Raw genomic sequence first — 13265 nt, 5'->3', positions numbered from 1 at the left:
ACTTGTTTTGCTTTTACTTGATAACTATATTAGTATATTGATTTTTATTGTTTTCGGATAATGTAATGTCACCATAATAATATCTTAAAATCAACAATATCTTAAAATGATATTTTATATCAAAATTTGAAATATTTGAAGGCACAAGTGTTCTGACAATATCTTCCTAATAATGCTATTATATGTATGTATTTCGGTATTTTTATTAATAAAAAGTAAATTTTCTTAATTTTAACATATTTCTCCTATTATTTTTTCAATTTTTTACAACACTAATTTAAATATATTAATATTATTTTAAAAAATATAATTATTAACTATGTTATTAAATTATCATCTTAATTAATAAAAAAATTATATTTTAATATATTAACAAAATGTTTATTGGACACTTTTATCTCTTAATCTTACAAAATAATCTCCAGCATTATCCCAACTAGATTCCCTGAATATATAATAAATAATTCAAATTCTGAAAAATAAGAATCTTATATTGATTAACAACTTCAACAATAATCTTATGTGTGTTCCCTATCATTATTATAGTATTAAATTCAAATTCTTTTAACTCCCTATCATTATTATAGTATTAAATTTAAATTCTTTTAACATAAAAATAAGAAAAATATGGGAAAGAGTGTCCAAAAAGTAGAAGTTGGATATTTAATTATTAAAAAACAATTGATGAATGAGTTAGGGATTAAGAATGAAAAGCGGATCCAAAAATTTAGAGAATGAGTAGGATTTTGTTTAAGTGAATTTTTGTCCATATTGACCGAGATGCTCCGATTATTGTTGACTTATTGTCACGATACGTCCGTCGAGTTAACTTAGTTTTGATTTGTTTTTCTTTTTTGGATGAAACTCAGCGTGCTCAACTTGTGGTTTTGTCCAACTACACGTGTAAGTTGTGAAGTGAGTTATCCCGTTGGCCAGTGATATCAGCTGAGCCCAAATTTAGTTATATATTTCGTCATCCTAATTTAATTTTATATAATTTTTATTATAAGATGTTCTCTCGTTTCTCTTACATTTAAAAATAACAATCTTTAATAATGTAAAATATTATTATATTCATTACTGTTTTTCAACATCTCTATTTTATAATAATTTGATGAAAAATAAGTATGATGTTCTAAAATTATATATAAACTAAACAAACACGCAAATGATCGGGGTGATTATGATAAATAATTAAATAAATGAATAGAACCCTACACCCACATTCCAAAGTCCTCGTCATTACCTAGAAGAGGTGTATAGGTGAATAAGGATATGCTGATAAATAAAAAAGTTAAAATATTTTTAAATTATTAGATTAAATAAAGATGAAAAGCTTAGATTTTAGATTTCAAAATTCTAATAAATACGTGTACTCCATGGAACTTTGCATTCCATTTTATGAACCCATTAATCTTCTGAAGTGAAAGCTTCATGTCAACCATGCATCGCTTCCATTCATGTTTCATTTATGTTTGATCAATTATAAATATTTGAAGATACTCTTAGAATTTCAAATACATAAAATCTTGTTTTCCGGCTCCTAAGTCTGTAACAACTTTCAATAAAATATGATCAACCATTTTGGTTACATAAGCAAGTGATAAGAGAGTTTTTCAAAATCGAAGATAATAAATATTATCATTTATTTTTGTCCGGCTCAATAATTTTCTAAAATTTCTAATAATAATATATTAATAATTAAGTCTTAATCTCAAGTTATTTATTTTTTCTCTCTAAAATGAGCAATAATCTCAAATTAATTATAGACAAAATCATCTAGCGGTATCTTCTAAAGTTGATTAAATTTTATCATATAGACATATATACGTATTTAAAAATTCAGAAATAAGATTACTTTAAACTTTAAACATCTTTATTGGGCCGACTAAGCGTGTCTTGATCAGAATTCAGTATATTCTTTCCGAAAGCCCATTATTTATCCTCTTCTAGTTGCTAATCAAATAATACCAGACAAAAGCCCAATCCACGGAGTAAATCTGAACTATGCGGTTGGACGAAGGGACATCGATGACCTAACTATCGGGATAAATCAGATACACATCAATTCCCAGAGCAGCTCGGATTTCACTAATTTTCGTTAAATATCTTCTTTTCGATAATTCAACTGACAATTTCACGTACGGATTTTCACATACACAAAAACTTTTATCGATTAAAACCATCATTCTAAGTAAATAATAACTAATATGGACATACATTGGAAATATTTTTTTATCTTTTACGTAAACAAAACATAAACCTATTCAACCGCACTCAAAAACATAAAATCATTTCCCTAACTTATTTTCTCGGATTGCACCAATTTTCATTAAAAAATCTTCTTTGATAATTCAACTGACAATTTCAAGTACGTATTTTCGCATACACAAAAAACTACATCAATAGAAATCATCCTACTAAATAAAAAATAATTAATATGGACATACATTAAAAATACTCTCCCGCTTCTACGTAAACAAAACATAAACCAATCAATTCAACCGCAGTATAAAACCATTTCCCTAACTTATTTTTGAAAAATAAAATAGGGATAACAATTAAAACATGAAAAGATCTTTCCGAAAATAAAGTGCGAGGCGCAGCATTAATTATTGGGAGCAGTACGAAACTTGAAAATATTTCACTCGAATAGGAACGGCCGAGATAAAACAAAATACCTCCACACAAAAATCACATGGGCGTGTCGGAGTAAATAATAATGCAAGACGAAAAAAACATTAACCTGTCTCAGATTCTCAAGTAAATTTGGATATGCAAACTTTGATTATGTACCGTTTTTTGCATGTAGATGATACAAAATGTTGCAGTAACAAACTCTGGAGTATCTTAGTTGAGATGTACTCCTACATTCCAAACTTTTGCATCAAATTGGTAGCGAGTATCTGGAAAAAGTAGCTTTTGAAAAGCAAAAAAAGGACAACAATCACTGGATAGCCATAGACAAATCCAGATGATACGAGATCTATACTGCAAAATCATGTGGCTGGGGATTAAATTAGAGCCCAGGGCCTCACTATCGTACTCCTACAGCTTCATCTAGAATACTTCAATTTTTTTACAGATTTGACATCTTATTCCAGATCATCTCTTGCTTGCTAGTGCATGGTACTCCCTCCGTCTCTAAATGCTTTTCTTGTTTGTACTTTTCACGTTTGCCAACACACACTTTTAATCGTTAATATCTTTCATTTTGTAGTAGCATTAAATATAAAAACTTCACTGTATTAAAGTACTTGTGAATACGAATCTAACAAGATCACTCATGATTATATTTAATTTTATAGATTAGATGTAAATTAATAATTTGTCTCATGTTATGAACAGTACCGACATCACAAACAGGAAAAGAAAAAAGAAACGGAGGGAGTAAACCTTTTTTGATTAGACACCTCAATAAATGTATGTACTACTTCCGTCCCAAATTGTATACGTTATTTTTTGACACGTTTTTTAAAATTTTTTTAAAATATAATTTTATAAATATTTTTAAATTATTTTTTAAAAAATAAAAATTTGATGTTTAAACTTTTATATAAAGAAGGATCCCCGCACCTTCTAGTTTTTCAATATAGGTCGATTGTGTATGTTTAGTCGTGAGGAATGAGGATGGAGTTAAAAGTGTATTAGATTCGAGTTACTATAATAATCTACATTTTTTCTGTTCCAACTATTCTTTCTAACTTTATTCTGTGATATTTCTTTTTTAATTAATCTTCAGTCCAATCCAAAATATAAAATTCGGGGGATAGAGTATTATTCACGGGATAGATTTTTCTATAATTTCAGTTTCTCTATTCTTTGAAGCAGGAGATTAGTTCAGATTAGTGTGTTAATCTGGTTTACCTAGTCGGGTTAATGTTATGATCCCGTCAAAAGAAAAGGACAGAAAAGGACGGAGGCTAGGGAAGAAAAACGAGGATTTTAGGAGACTAGGCAATGGTTACAACAAGTATTACAGTAGTACAATAAAGATGATGCAGCCTTTTACAATGCTGCCAAGCAATTAACAGCTCACTTTTTCAACACTTCCATCGTTTGCTTCAAGCCAAAATTTTGCAGTGATATTGATCTTACTATGACTTTTGTACTACTTTCCAACACTATGTTCAACTCTTGTTTTTCTTGCTGCTCATCTTTACCTGTATTATTCCACCACATTGTAAATTGTTTATGTTCCGAGAATTTCTTCACGGTTTCCCCTAAACAAACGCAGTTGCCCGATATTAATATATTATACGCAAAACATCTCATAAAATAATAAATACTTGACCAAAAGTTTTGAGGCAACTAATCAGAAATTCATGGATTTAGAAAAGCCAGCTCTGATTGACATAGATTAGAATATAAATCGCCGTAGATTTTGATCCAACTATAGAGCTGTAGTTCAGGTCGGGAAGCTCGTTCAGTTCGAACTTCTTCAACTGGACTCGACTCGTTTAGTTAAATGAGTCGAGTTCGGCTGAGGTTCTGTCTCGTTTAACTAAACGAGAAGACTCGATTTGACTCATGAATTAAACGAGTTAAGTTCATGTAAGAGTTTAGACTCGATTAAGTGTAAAATTAAACAAGTCGGCTAAATAAACGAGCCAAGTTCGTGTAAAGATTTAAGCTCGATTAAGTATAAAATTAAGCGAGTAGGTTGGAATCAGCTCATTTAGCTAAACGAGCCCGCTCGATTCGACTCATAAAACTAATCTTTAGCTAAATGAGCCCGCTCGATTCGACTCATAAAACTAATCGAGTCGAGTTTGGCGGAGGTTCTGACTAAACGAGTCTGATTGTCTAACTCAATTGATCTCGACTCGCATGACTCGACTTAAAACCCTATATAATTAAATCCGTATTCACGAGATACCGGAGGTTCAAATCTCATCAGTCTCTCGGAAATGAAAACCGTAAAACCCGATTATCCAATTAAATACAATAATACATCGAAATATAAAGGCGTGGTGCAAAAAGAATCTGAAGTGTGAACAGCCGAATGGCCGCGAACAGCCCATGGAAATAGATTTAACAAGGCGCACCATCAACAGTCTGACAAATACAAAATTAACAAAGCATTAGGCCTTAAAATCAAACCTAGACTAATAAACAAGAGCATGTGATTCCAAGACAATGACTTAATGACGCCCAAACAAAGCACATATTCAAACACGAGAACAGCTAATTCGCAAGGGACAAAACTTATTATAAGACAAAGGAAACCCTGAATTGAGGAAATTTTGCAACAAGGAAGCCATATTATATGCAGCTAACATAAAAAATGATCCAACAGGCAAAGACAATTAGCAGTGGTGCCAGAAGGTTACAAAACTAAGCATAGTATTACAAGCAAACAGGCTGAACAAAGTCAATTAAAACGAGGGATTCAAGTCTTTGTCGAAAATTAGCTGTTTTTATCATTCAACATGCCACATAAAGCAATCCCAACAAAGAGAGAAAACTAGACATAGAGATAATCAAGAATTATACAGATATTTGTGTGTATCACAAGTGGTCCAAACTAATACTTCCAAAACTCCCAACCACTAGAAGATGAGTTCTTTCCCACCCCATAACAATAAAGCCAATTCTTGTGATTTGCTAATTTATCTTATATTCCAGCCCGTTTCATGAACCCGAATATTTGATTTTTGGCACCGGGTATCTGTTAAGACTACAATTCTAAGAAGACGGGCAAGATTTTAACATGGTGATACCCGAATGACATGTTTTTGCTGAAACTTGAACAATCGACCTATAGTTACAGGGAAACAGGGACGGGACTACCGTACTAGAAATTGAAATTATTGACGCTGAAAGATGGTGGCATCCATGATTTGGACTCCTGTCAATCATACCTAATCAAGCTAATGATGGGGGTAGGTTTTGGCTTTTGATATGGCACCAAATTGAAATGGTCCACCATTGAAGCAGCATTGAAAAAGACCAAAGCTTTAAAGTGTATGCACTTAGCAAAGCAAGAAAAATCTGTGCCTGGCTTAATGTAGTTATTTTAAGTCCTATAATCAATGACACAGAAGTAGCTGGAGAGAATTACAAAGATTTTGTTAAAGAAAATGGAGTGAATATCTCTAGAATTTCACATTTCTAGCAAATTGTCCTACAACACTCTGGCAGTTATGTAACTGACAGAGAATACAAAGAACTAGACTGCTTAGTAATGGTTAACAGACAGAACATAAAATACAAAGCCAGAATGACAAATTTTACCAGAAATATCACAGAGTTGAAGAATCATATCTTTAAGAAGCAGCCAAAGTTTCTGAGGTCAAGCCTGAGGTGGATAACAGAACAAGATCAGAAAGACCACGAAAGTGTTGGTTCAAAAAATATGAAGGAGATCCAACTGAACTACTGAAGTGAACAAACAAAATTCTTCATATATTTCTAGAGCACAAGTATAAAGTACAAGTTCACTATAACATAAGCACTTGAGATGCATATTCAGAGATTAGCTTCTGGTTATAATATCCATGAACATAATAAACTGATTGACCGTCAATCATGAACATCGCAGTACTATGACCTCCTTATTGCTGGAGGCTAGACTGCGTAAAATTGAAATTAAAAGTTTGTCAAATACTAAAATGAATTACAACCCACTTAACATTATGAAGCGCCCTTCTGTGTCTTGCACCAAGAAGACAGCGGCAAGTGCAACATCCTTCGTAATGAGAACAATGGGGATCCCAAATGCTGAATCGGAGAAGTGCCGAACCCGGATCAGCAAATGACAACATCAGTAATAAGCAGATACTACACAAATATATAGCTACACACCATTAGCGCAATAGTGGGATGAAAAAAACCCAAGTGGAAGTTAACATTCTGCTATGTATGGCTGCCTGTAGTTGAAGTTAAGTAATCTATTGACAGCTGTGATTAACAAAGTCCTTTATCTTGTCCATTAGAGTATAGAAATGGTCATTGTTCGGCAAGAAGTAGAAACCAATTGTTGCCTCATCCAGAAATAGAAGCTCCACTTCTTGCCCAGCTTCCTTCAGGCCTTCTACATAAGCCAATTGCCAGTCTTGAACAAGATCCAAACCTGCCACACAGACTAAACTTTTTGGAAAATTCTGAAGTCCTTTCATGCTCTTTGACCTAGGGCCAAATATATTACATGCTGGATGGTCTCTGTCTTCACCTTCGGGTAAATATGCTCTCCAGTACCAATCCCGATCTCGGAGTGTCATGAAATACCTTCCATCCAATCTTGTCTCTGAATCCTTTCGCTCTTCGCCACCAAAGAATGGATGAAGAAGTATATTGCCCAGGACTTCAACTCCGGACTCTGCAGCCTTTACTGCAACATGGTGAGCAATATTTCCACCGGAACTATCACCAGCTAAATAAACATGAACTTTAGCGTCCTTCCCACTTTTTAGCCATGGTCTCGAATGAACCCACTTTAGAGCTGTCCACCCATCATCATAAGCACAAGGATACCGATGTTCAGGTGATCGACGGTAATTTACTGAAACAACAACTGCATTGCAAATGCCAACAAGGCGACGACAGAAGGTATCGTATATAGCACTGTTGGAGGACGAATGGGCGAAGCTTCCTCCATGGAAAAAGATTATTACAGGCACAATTTCTGTGGTGCTCAAGGGCTTTTCGAGATCAATGATTCCCCGTTGAGTTTCACTGTCTGGTGCTGACCTATAAACACGATTGAGAAGGTTGGTGACACGATCAATAACATCAAACGAGTAAACCCCATTAACAGGAATTGTGTTGGCAGGAACTTTCCGATCAAGAAACTCAGCCAAATCACGATTAAATGTGCCATCAGGACGGCGAAGCATGTTGTACGCCAGTTTGAAATTCGATATCAGAATCCATGTATTCAGAGGAACAACCCTCTGCAGAAAATACAAAAAAGCAAACTGTTAGAACTTCTAAGCTAAACACCCAAACTTTTATAGCACAAAATCCCTTAAATTTAGAATTGAGAAACAATAATTTCTAAAGTGAGCATAAATCATATGATAAAATCCCTGGAAACTATAAAAAGTAATGCATAATTCATCACAAATAACTAACTACTTTAAAAGAAACAAAGGGGTTGATAAAAATAGAAAGAACAACAACTCAAGCCGTTTAAATCATTGTAAAAATCCAATCTTTAACCTCAAATCAGCTCATATATCACCCAAAACATTAAATTTCTTGCAAAGAAAGCAAATAAATACAAATAGCAAGAAAAAACACACCCCATCAACCCAAACAACATCATGATCTCAAATTAATCACTTCAACTAAATTCCAACACATCATAAAACAAGCATCAAAGACAAAACTTGAAGTGATCTAAACAACACTGAATTTACCTTGGATTCACTAACATTCACTTCATTACTACCAGCCATTACAAAGCTTCAAGATTCAAAATTTAAAACCCAGAAATCAAATTCCACAGATCTCCAAATTGATGAGCTCAAAGTCCACCAAACCTCAAAAAGATCACAACTTTAGGCCTTTAAGCTTGATGGGTATGTATATTGACGAGTGAATCAAGCAATATGAGTTAGTAGAGGCTCAGAGAAAAGAGGGTGGAGATAAATATAAGTTATAAGTATGTGGGAGGAGTAAGTAGAGAGAGGAGAGAGAGAGAGGGTAGAGTCAAAAACGCAAAAGAGACGACGGTGAGAGAGACGGAGACGAGAGAGACGACAAATCGGGCGGCCAAAATGAAACTATTTAGTGGGACCTCGCCATTTCTCGCTACACTCCAAACTCACTTTTATCATAATTCATACCAGCATTTCTCATTACGTAAGTGCATATATAGACACACATTTTTATACACGCCTACACGCATTCACGGAACCAAGTTTTTGTCTATGAATTGTTTGGATATTATTTTCGTTTTGCAAATGCTACAAGTCTCAAACCACATACTCCCTCCGTCCCATTTTAACTGATTTTGATTTTTTTACACGTATTTTAAGATGTTAAAAAAATTACATCTAAATATGATTATTTTTTATAAAATTTATATCAAATAAAAGTTTAGAGTCTAAACTTTTATTTGATATAAGAATTGGAATTTTTTATTGAATGTAGATATTGTTTTTTACACCTCAATATACATGTTAAAAAGTCAAACATCAGTTAAAATGGGACAGAGGGAGTAGTAAATGATAAATTATTATTAAAATCGTATTTTAATCGGCGTAAGAATTTCTGTTTTACCATCTCAATTCCTCAATTCAGGTTATGGATTGTTAATAATTTTCGTATACATTAAATTAATAATTAATATTAATATGTTATTTACAACTTAAGATTTTGAAATTTTAATAACACCTTAGTGAAATATAAAACAATCTAATAATTCTCATTAGTTTAATTTAAATGATACGACTATAATATATTAGATATTACAACAAATCAGTCTATCAAACTTTGAATAAGGATTTTATATATATCGAACCAAAACATGATTTAAGATCTAAATTATGAATAAATTCAAAACCGGCAAATTCAAGTACATGTGTGTGCATATAATGATATAATATTATATATAAAATATATTTCATAATATTTTTGACATAAAATAATTGATACATATTCATTTTACTTTTCATAATTTATCGTTTCTTCATGTAAAAAACTCACTGATTATTTTAATTATTTTTTGAGAATAACTTAACGTCCACCCATAGTTTTGTCCCTCTCATTTCTTTACTGTTACTATTTTGGCATATCCCTCTCATTTCTTTACGTTACTATAAATAGTAAATTTTTTCCATCATTACACCCACTATCTTCCCCCACTATCTCATATTTAACAATAAAAACTACTATTACACCCACTACTTTCCTCCACTATCTCAAATTTATTATAAAATATTGATGGGTCCCACTACTTTACTCACTTTTCATCTAACTTTACTCATTTTTCATACATTGTTTTGGTCTCCGTGTCCCCCTCTAATGTAAACAATTGAGGGGGACGGAGGGAGTAATATGTTATGTATAACTATTTATTCAACTTAATAACTAATAAATTTTTGGATTTATTGTCTCTTAGCTTGACCCATTTTATTATATTGTATTCGGTGACGGTGAATTAATGGGAAAGGCGTGGTACAAAGCTAATGCAAAAATAACTTTAACGGGTTCATGAATTCACCCCATATAAACCACTCCTTTTTGTTTGCTATACGTCACGTTTTTTCTTACCTTTTCTTTTCGTATTCACTTTTTGTCTTGTTAATTTTTACCAAGGTGCTCTAAAACCCTCCAAACTCACCTTAAGCATTTCGAAAGAAAAAGTTAAATCTTTATCTAAAAATTAATAAAAAATATCATAAACAGAGACTACAAAAAAGATGTTAAATATTTCATTCCGATGATGAGTTCATCCCATCTAAAATTTAATAATCATGTTAACGAATGTTTAGGAGCTCTAAAAATATATTCGAACATAATACATTATCTATTTAATAATAGTATAATATATTATATATAATCATTTTTAAAATAACAACATAATCCTGTTAGAACACGGCTAACAAGCTGCACATAGTCAATATTTCATAACATCCTTCCAAATATTTTACTAATACTACAAACCCGAAGTTATAAATCCGATTTTTAAAATTTCTTTAAATATCCTTCATCTGTATTTATTTGTCACTTTTAAGATACACCCATCTTAAAAACAAACATATTAAAAAAGTCAATTGGATGATTGATTTCTTAAATACTTATCTTATCAAAATGATATAATAAATTTCTAGAAAATTTAAAATTTAAAATATTATTAACGTATAATCTATCATTATAAGAATTCTCAAAAATTTCACGTAATCAGTAATTATATAATTTTAATCAATTATTTAGCCACACCATAAAGATGCTCTGACATGGGAAATCGAAACATATGTTTAAATGTTCTTGTAGTCGAGTTAAATTAAATATTTTTTCTTAATTCAATAAAGTTAATAATTTTTAAATATGATTTCAAATAGTTTGCTATACCAAAATTAGGGACTGCCTAACTGGTGAGTGATGAAGAAGTTAAGACATCCTGAAAAACATTAAAATAAACACAGAGCAGGAAGGGGCAGAAAAATATTAAAAATTCGTGTTTATATATTTATAGTGTATTAACACATGTCGGTCATCCTCGGGTCATATTTTCCAATACTAGGGCCACCTCCTCCAGGTGTCAGAAGCCTGTTCCAGTTATACAATTGGGCTTGGCTAATTTGATTATCCACCTGCTCCGCTTTTTCGTCCACTCCGGTATCACGGAGACCGGATTTTGTCATTTTTACACACCAACAAACTTGGATTATTATTGTTTAACAAATTGGAAAATTGGATCGATGGTTCTCCAATTACAAGTACATCAAAAGAATCGAATTGTAACAAAGAAAACCTTGAGTTTCTGTCAGTTGGGATGAGTTTAGATAGATTTGGACTCAGGTTTATAACCGAACAAAAAGATATTCAAGAATAATTTTGAACAGATTCTAAGTTCCATCGAATCTGATTAGCGTTGTCTTGTATCACTACAATAGTTTCTTTTAACTTTTATTTTTAAGTCATGATTTTTTTAGTCATATCTTACATTTTATAATAAATTATATATACATACATAGGGTAGCACTCCATAGCATACCCTCTTATATGGAGTTACGTAGCACACCATTATAAATATACACATAATATATATTCTATTATATTTTTTATGAAATATAATTGCAAATTTTGATTATTAAACCGAAAACGAAGATATACAATTTTTTTTATTCCAAAGATCATCTAAAATTATGCAATATCTCAACATGATTCTATAACAGAATAATAATCATCCAGAATTATTCTGTTGTAGAATCAGTTTCGAAAATATACTTTTTTTCATCAAATTTTAAGTTTTAAATTACTTAAAATAGATATATTTTATAGTATTCTATATTAGAATCACGTTTTATATGTATTTTATAACAAAATTTATAATAAAATTGATGATTTATAGTGGCGCACTATGTAACTCCATATAAGGAGTCCCTCTTTTGAATGTTGGCCTACATATATATATATATATATATATATATATATATATATATATATACTATACTATTAAAGCTGAAAGATTAAAAGTTTGGTCGGTCGGTACTTGGGCCAATATATGGGCCTATCTATATAACTAATTATTCTTTTTAATTTGGGCCAAATTACGGGTCTATCTATATAACCAATTAATAATTCCTTTAAAATCGTCGGTACTTGGGTCAAAATACGGGCCTATCTATATAACTAATTATTCTTTTTAATTTGGGTCAAATTACGAGCCTATATATATAACCAATTAATAATTCTTTTAAAATCGAAACAATAAAAGTTTGGTAGGTCAGTACTTGGGCCAAAATACGGGCCTATCTATATAACCAATTATTCTGGACCTATCTATATAACCAATTATCTTTTTTAATTTGGGCTAAAGTACGGGCCTATCGATATAACCAATTAATCCTTTTAATTGAAATATATTACCTTTTTTATATTTCTGACTAAAAAACTTAATCTTCTAAAATAACATTAAGAAACATGGTAATTACTTTTTTAAACTAAAATATATAATCTTTTCATAAATTTTCTAACTAAAAAATTAATCTTTTACAATTAATACGGACATGGGCGACATATTTATACGTAAAGATGTGAGCCAAAAGTCTAAACGTCAAATAATAAAAAATAGAGAGAGTATTATTATATTGGTCGGGCGGTCGGTACTTGCACCGAAGTACGGGCCTATCTATATATAAACCAATTATTCTTTTTAACTAAAATAAATTATCTTTATATATTTATTAGCTAAAAGAACTCAATCTTCTAAAATAATATCGAGCAACATAGTAATTGTCTTTTTAATCAAAACGGGTTATCATTTTTAGATTTTCTAACTAAAAAATCGAGTTTTTACAATTAACACGGACGTCATATATATTAAAAATATAATATCATTAAATATAATTATTAATAAATAACATGTGATATTATTAAACCAAAAATACATTAATAACATTATTTTTAAATACTCTAATGATCTCACATTAAAAAAATTTTACAAATCTATCATATACTATATATTATTACAATATTAATAAAGCCGAAATAAAAAGTTCACTTGGTCGGTCAGTTAGTAAAGTTGGTGAATGGGTTGGTATTCGAACCACGGAGCTCTTGAATTTATAACATGTTATACTATATTTTTT

At 31.1% G+C, this 13265-nt stretch overlaps 1 protein-coding gene across 1 annotated transcript; it reads right to left on the bottom strand.

The window, feature by feature from the left end:
* Nucleotides 1–6387: 6387 nt before the first annotated feature.
* LOC108223835 (gibberellin receptor GID1C) lies at nt 6388–8859 on the bottom strand. Its single transcript, XM_017398272.2, has 2 exons — nt 8364–8859; nt 6388–7895 (listed from the first exon to the last, which is right to left on the bottom strand). Exons 1-2 carry the CDS (start codon nt 8400–8402, stop codon nt 6894–6896), a joined length of 1041 nt encoding a protein of 346 aa, XP_017253761.1. The 5' UTR covers nt 8403–8859; the 3' UTR covers nt 6388–6893.
* Between the last annotated feature and the right edge of the window lie 4406 nt (nt 8860–13265).

Source organism: Daucus carota, chromosome 5, assembly GCF_001625215.2.
Source record: "Daucus carota subsp. sativus chromosome 5, DH1 v3.0, whole genome shotgun sequence".
Lineage (NCBI taxonomy): Eukaryota > Viridiplantae > Streptophyta > Magnoliopsida > Apiales > Apiaceae > Daucus > Daucus carota.
Note: the sequence above shows the minus strand (reverse complement) of the source record. Positions and strands in the feature narration are given on the sequence as shown.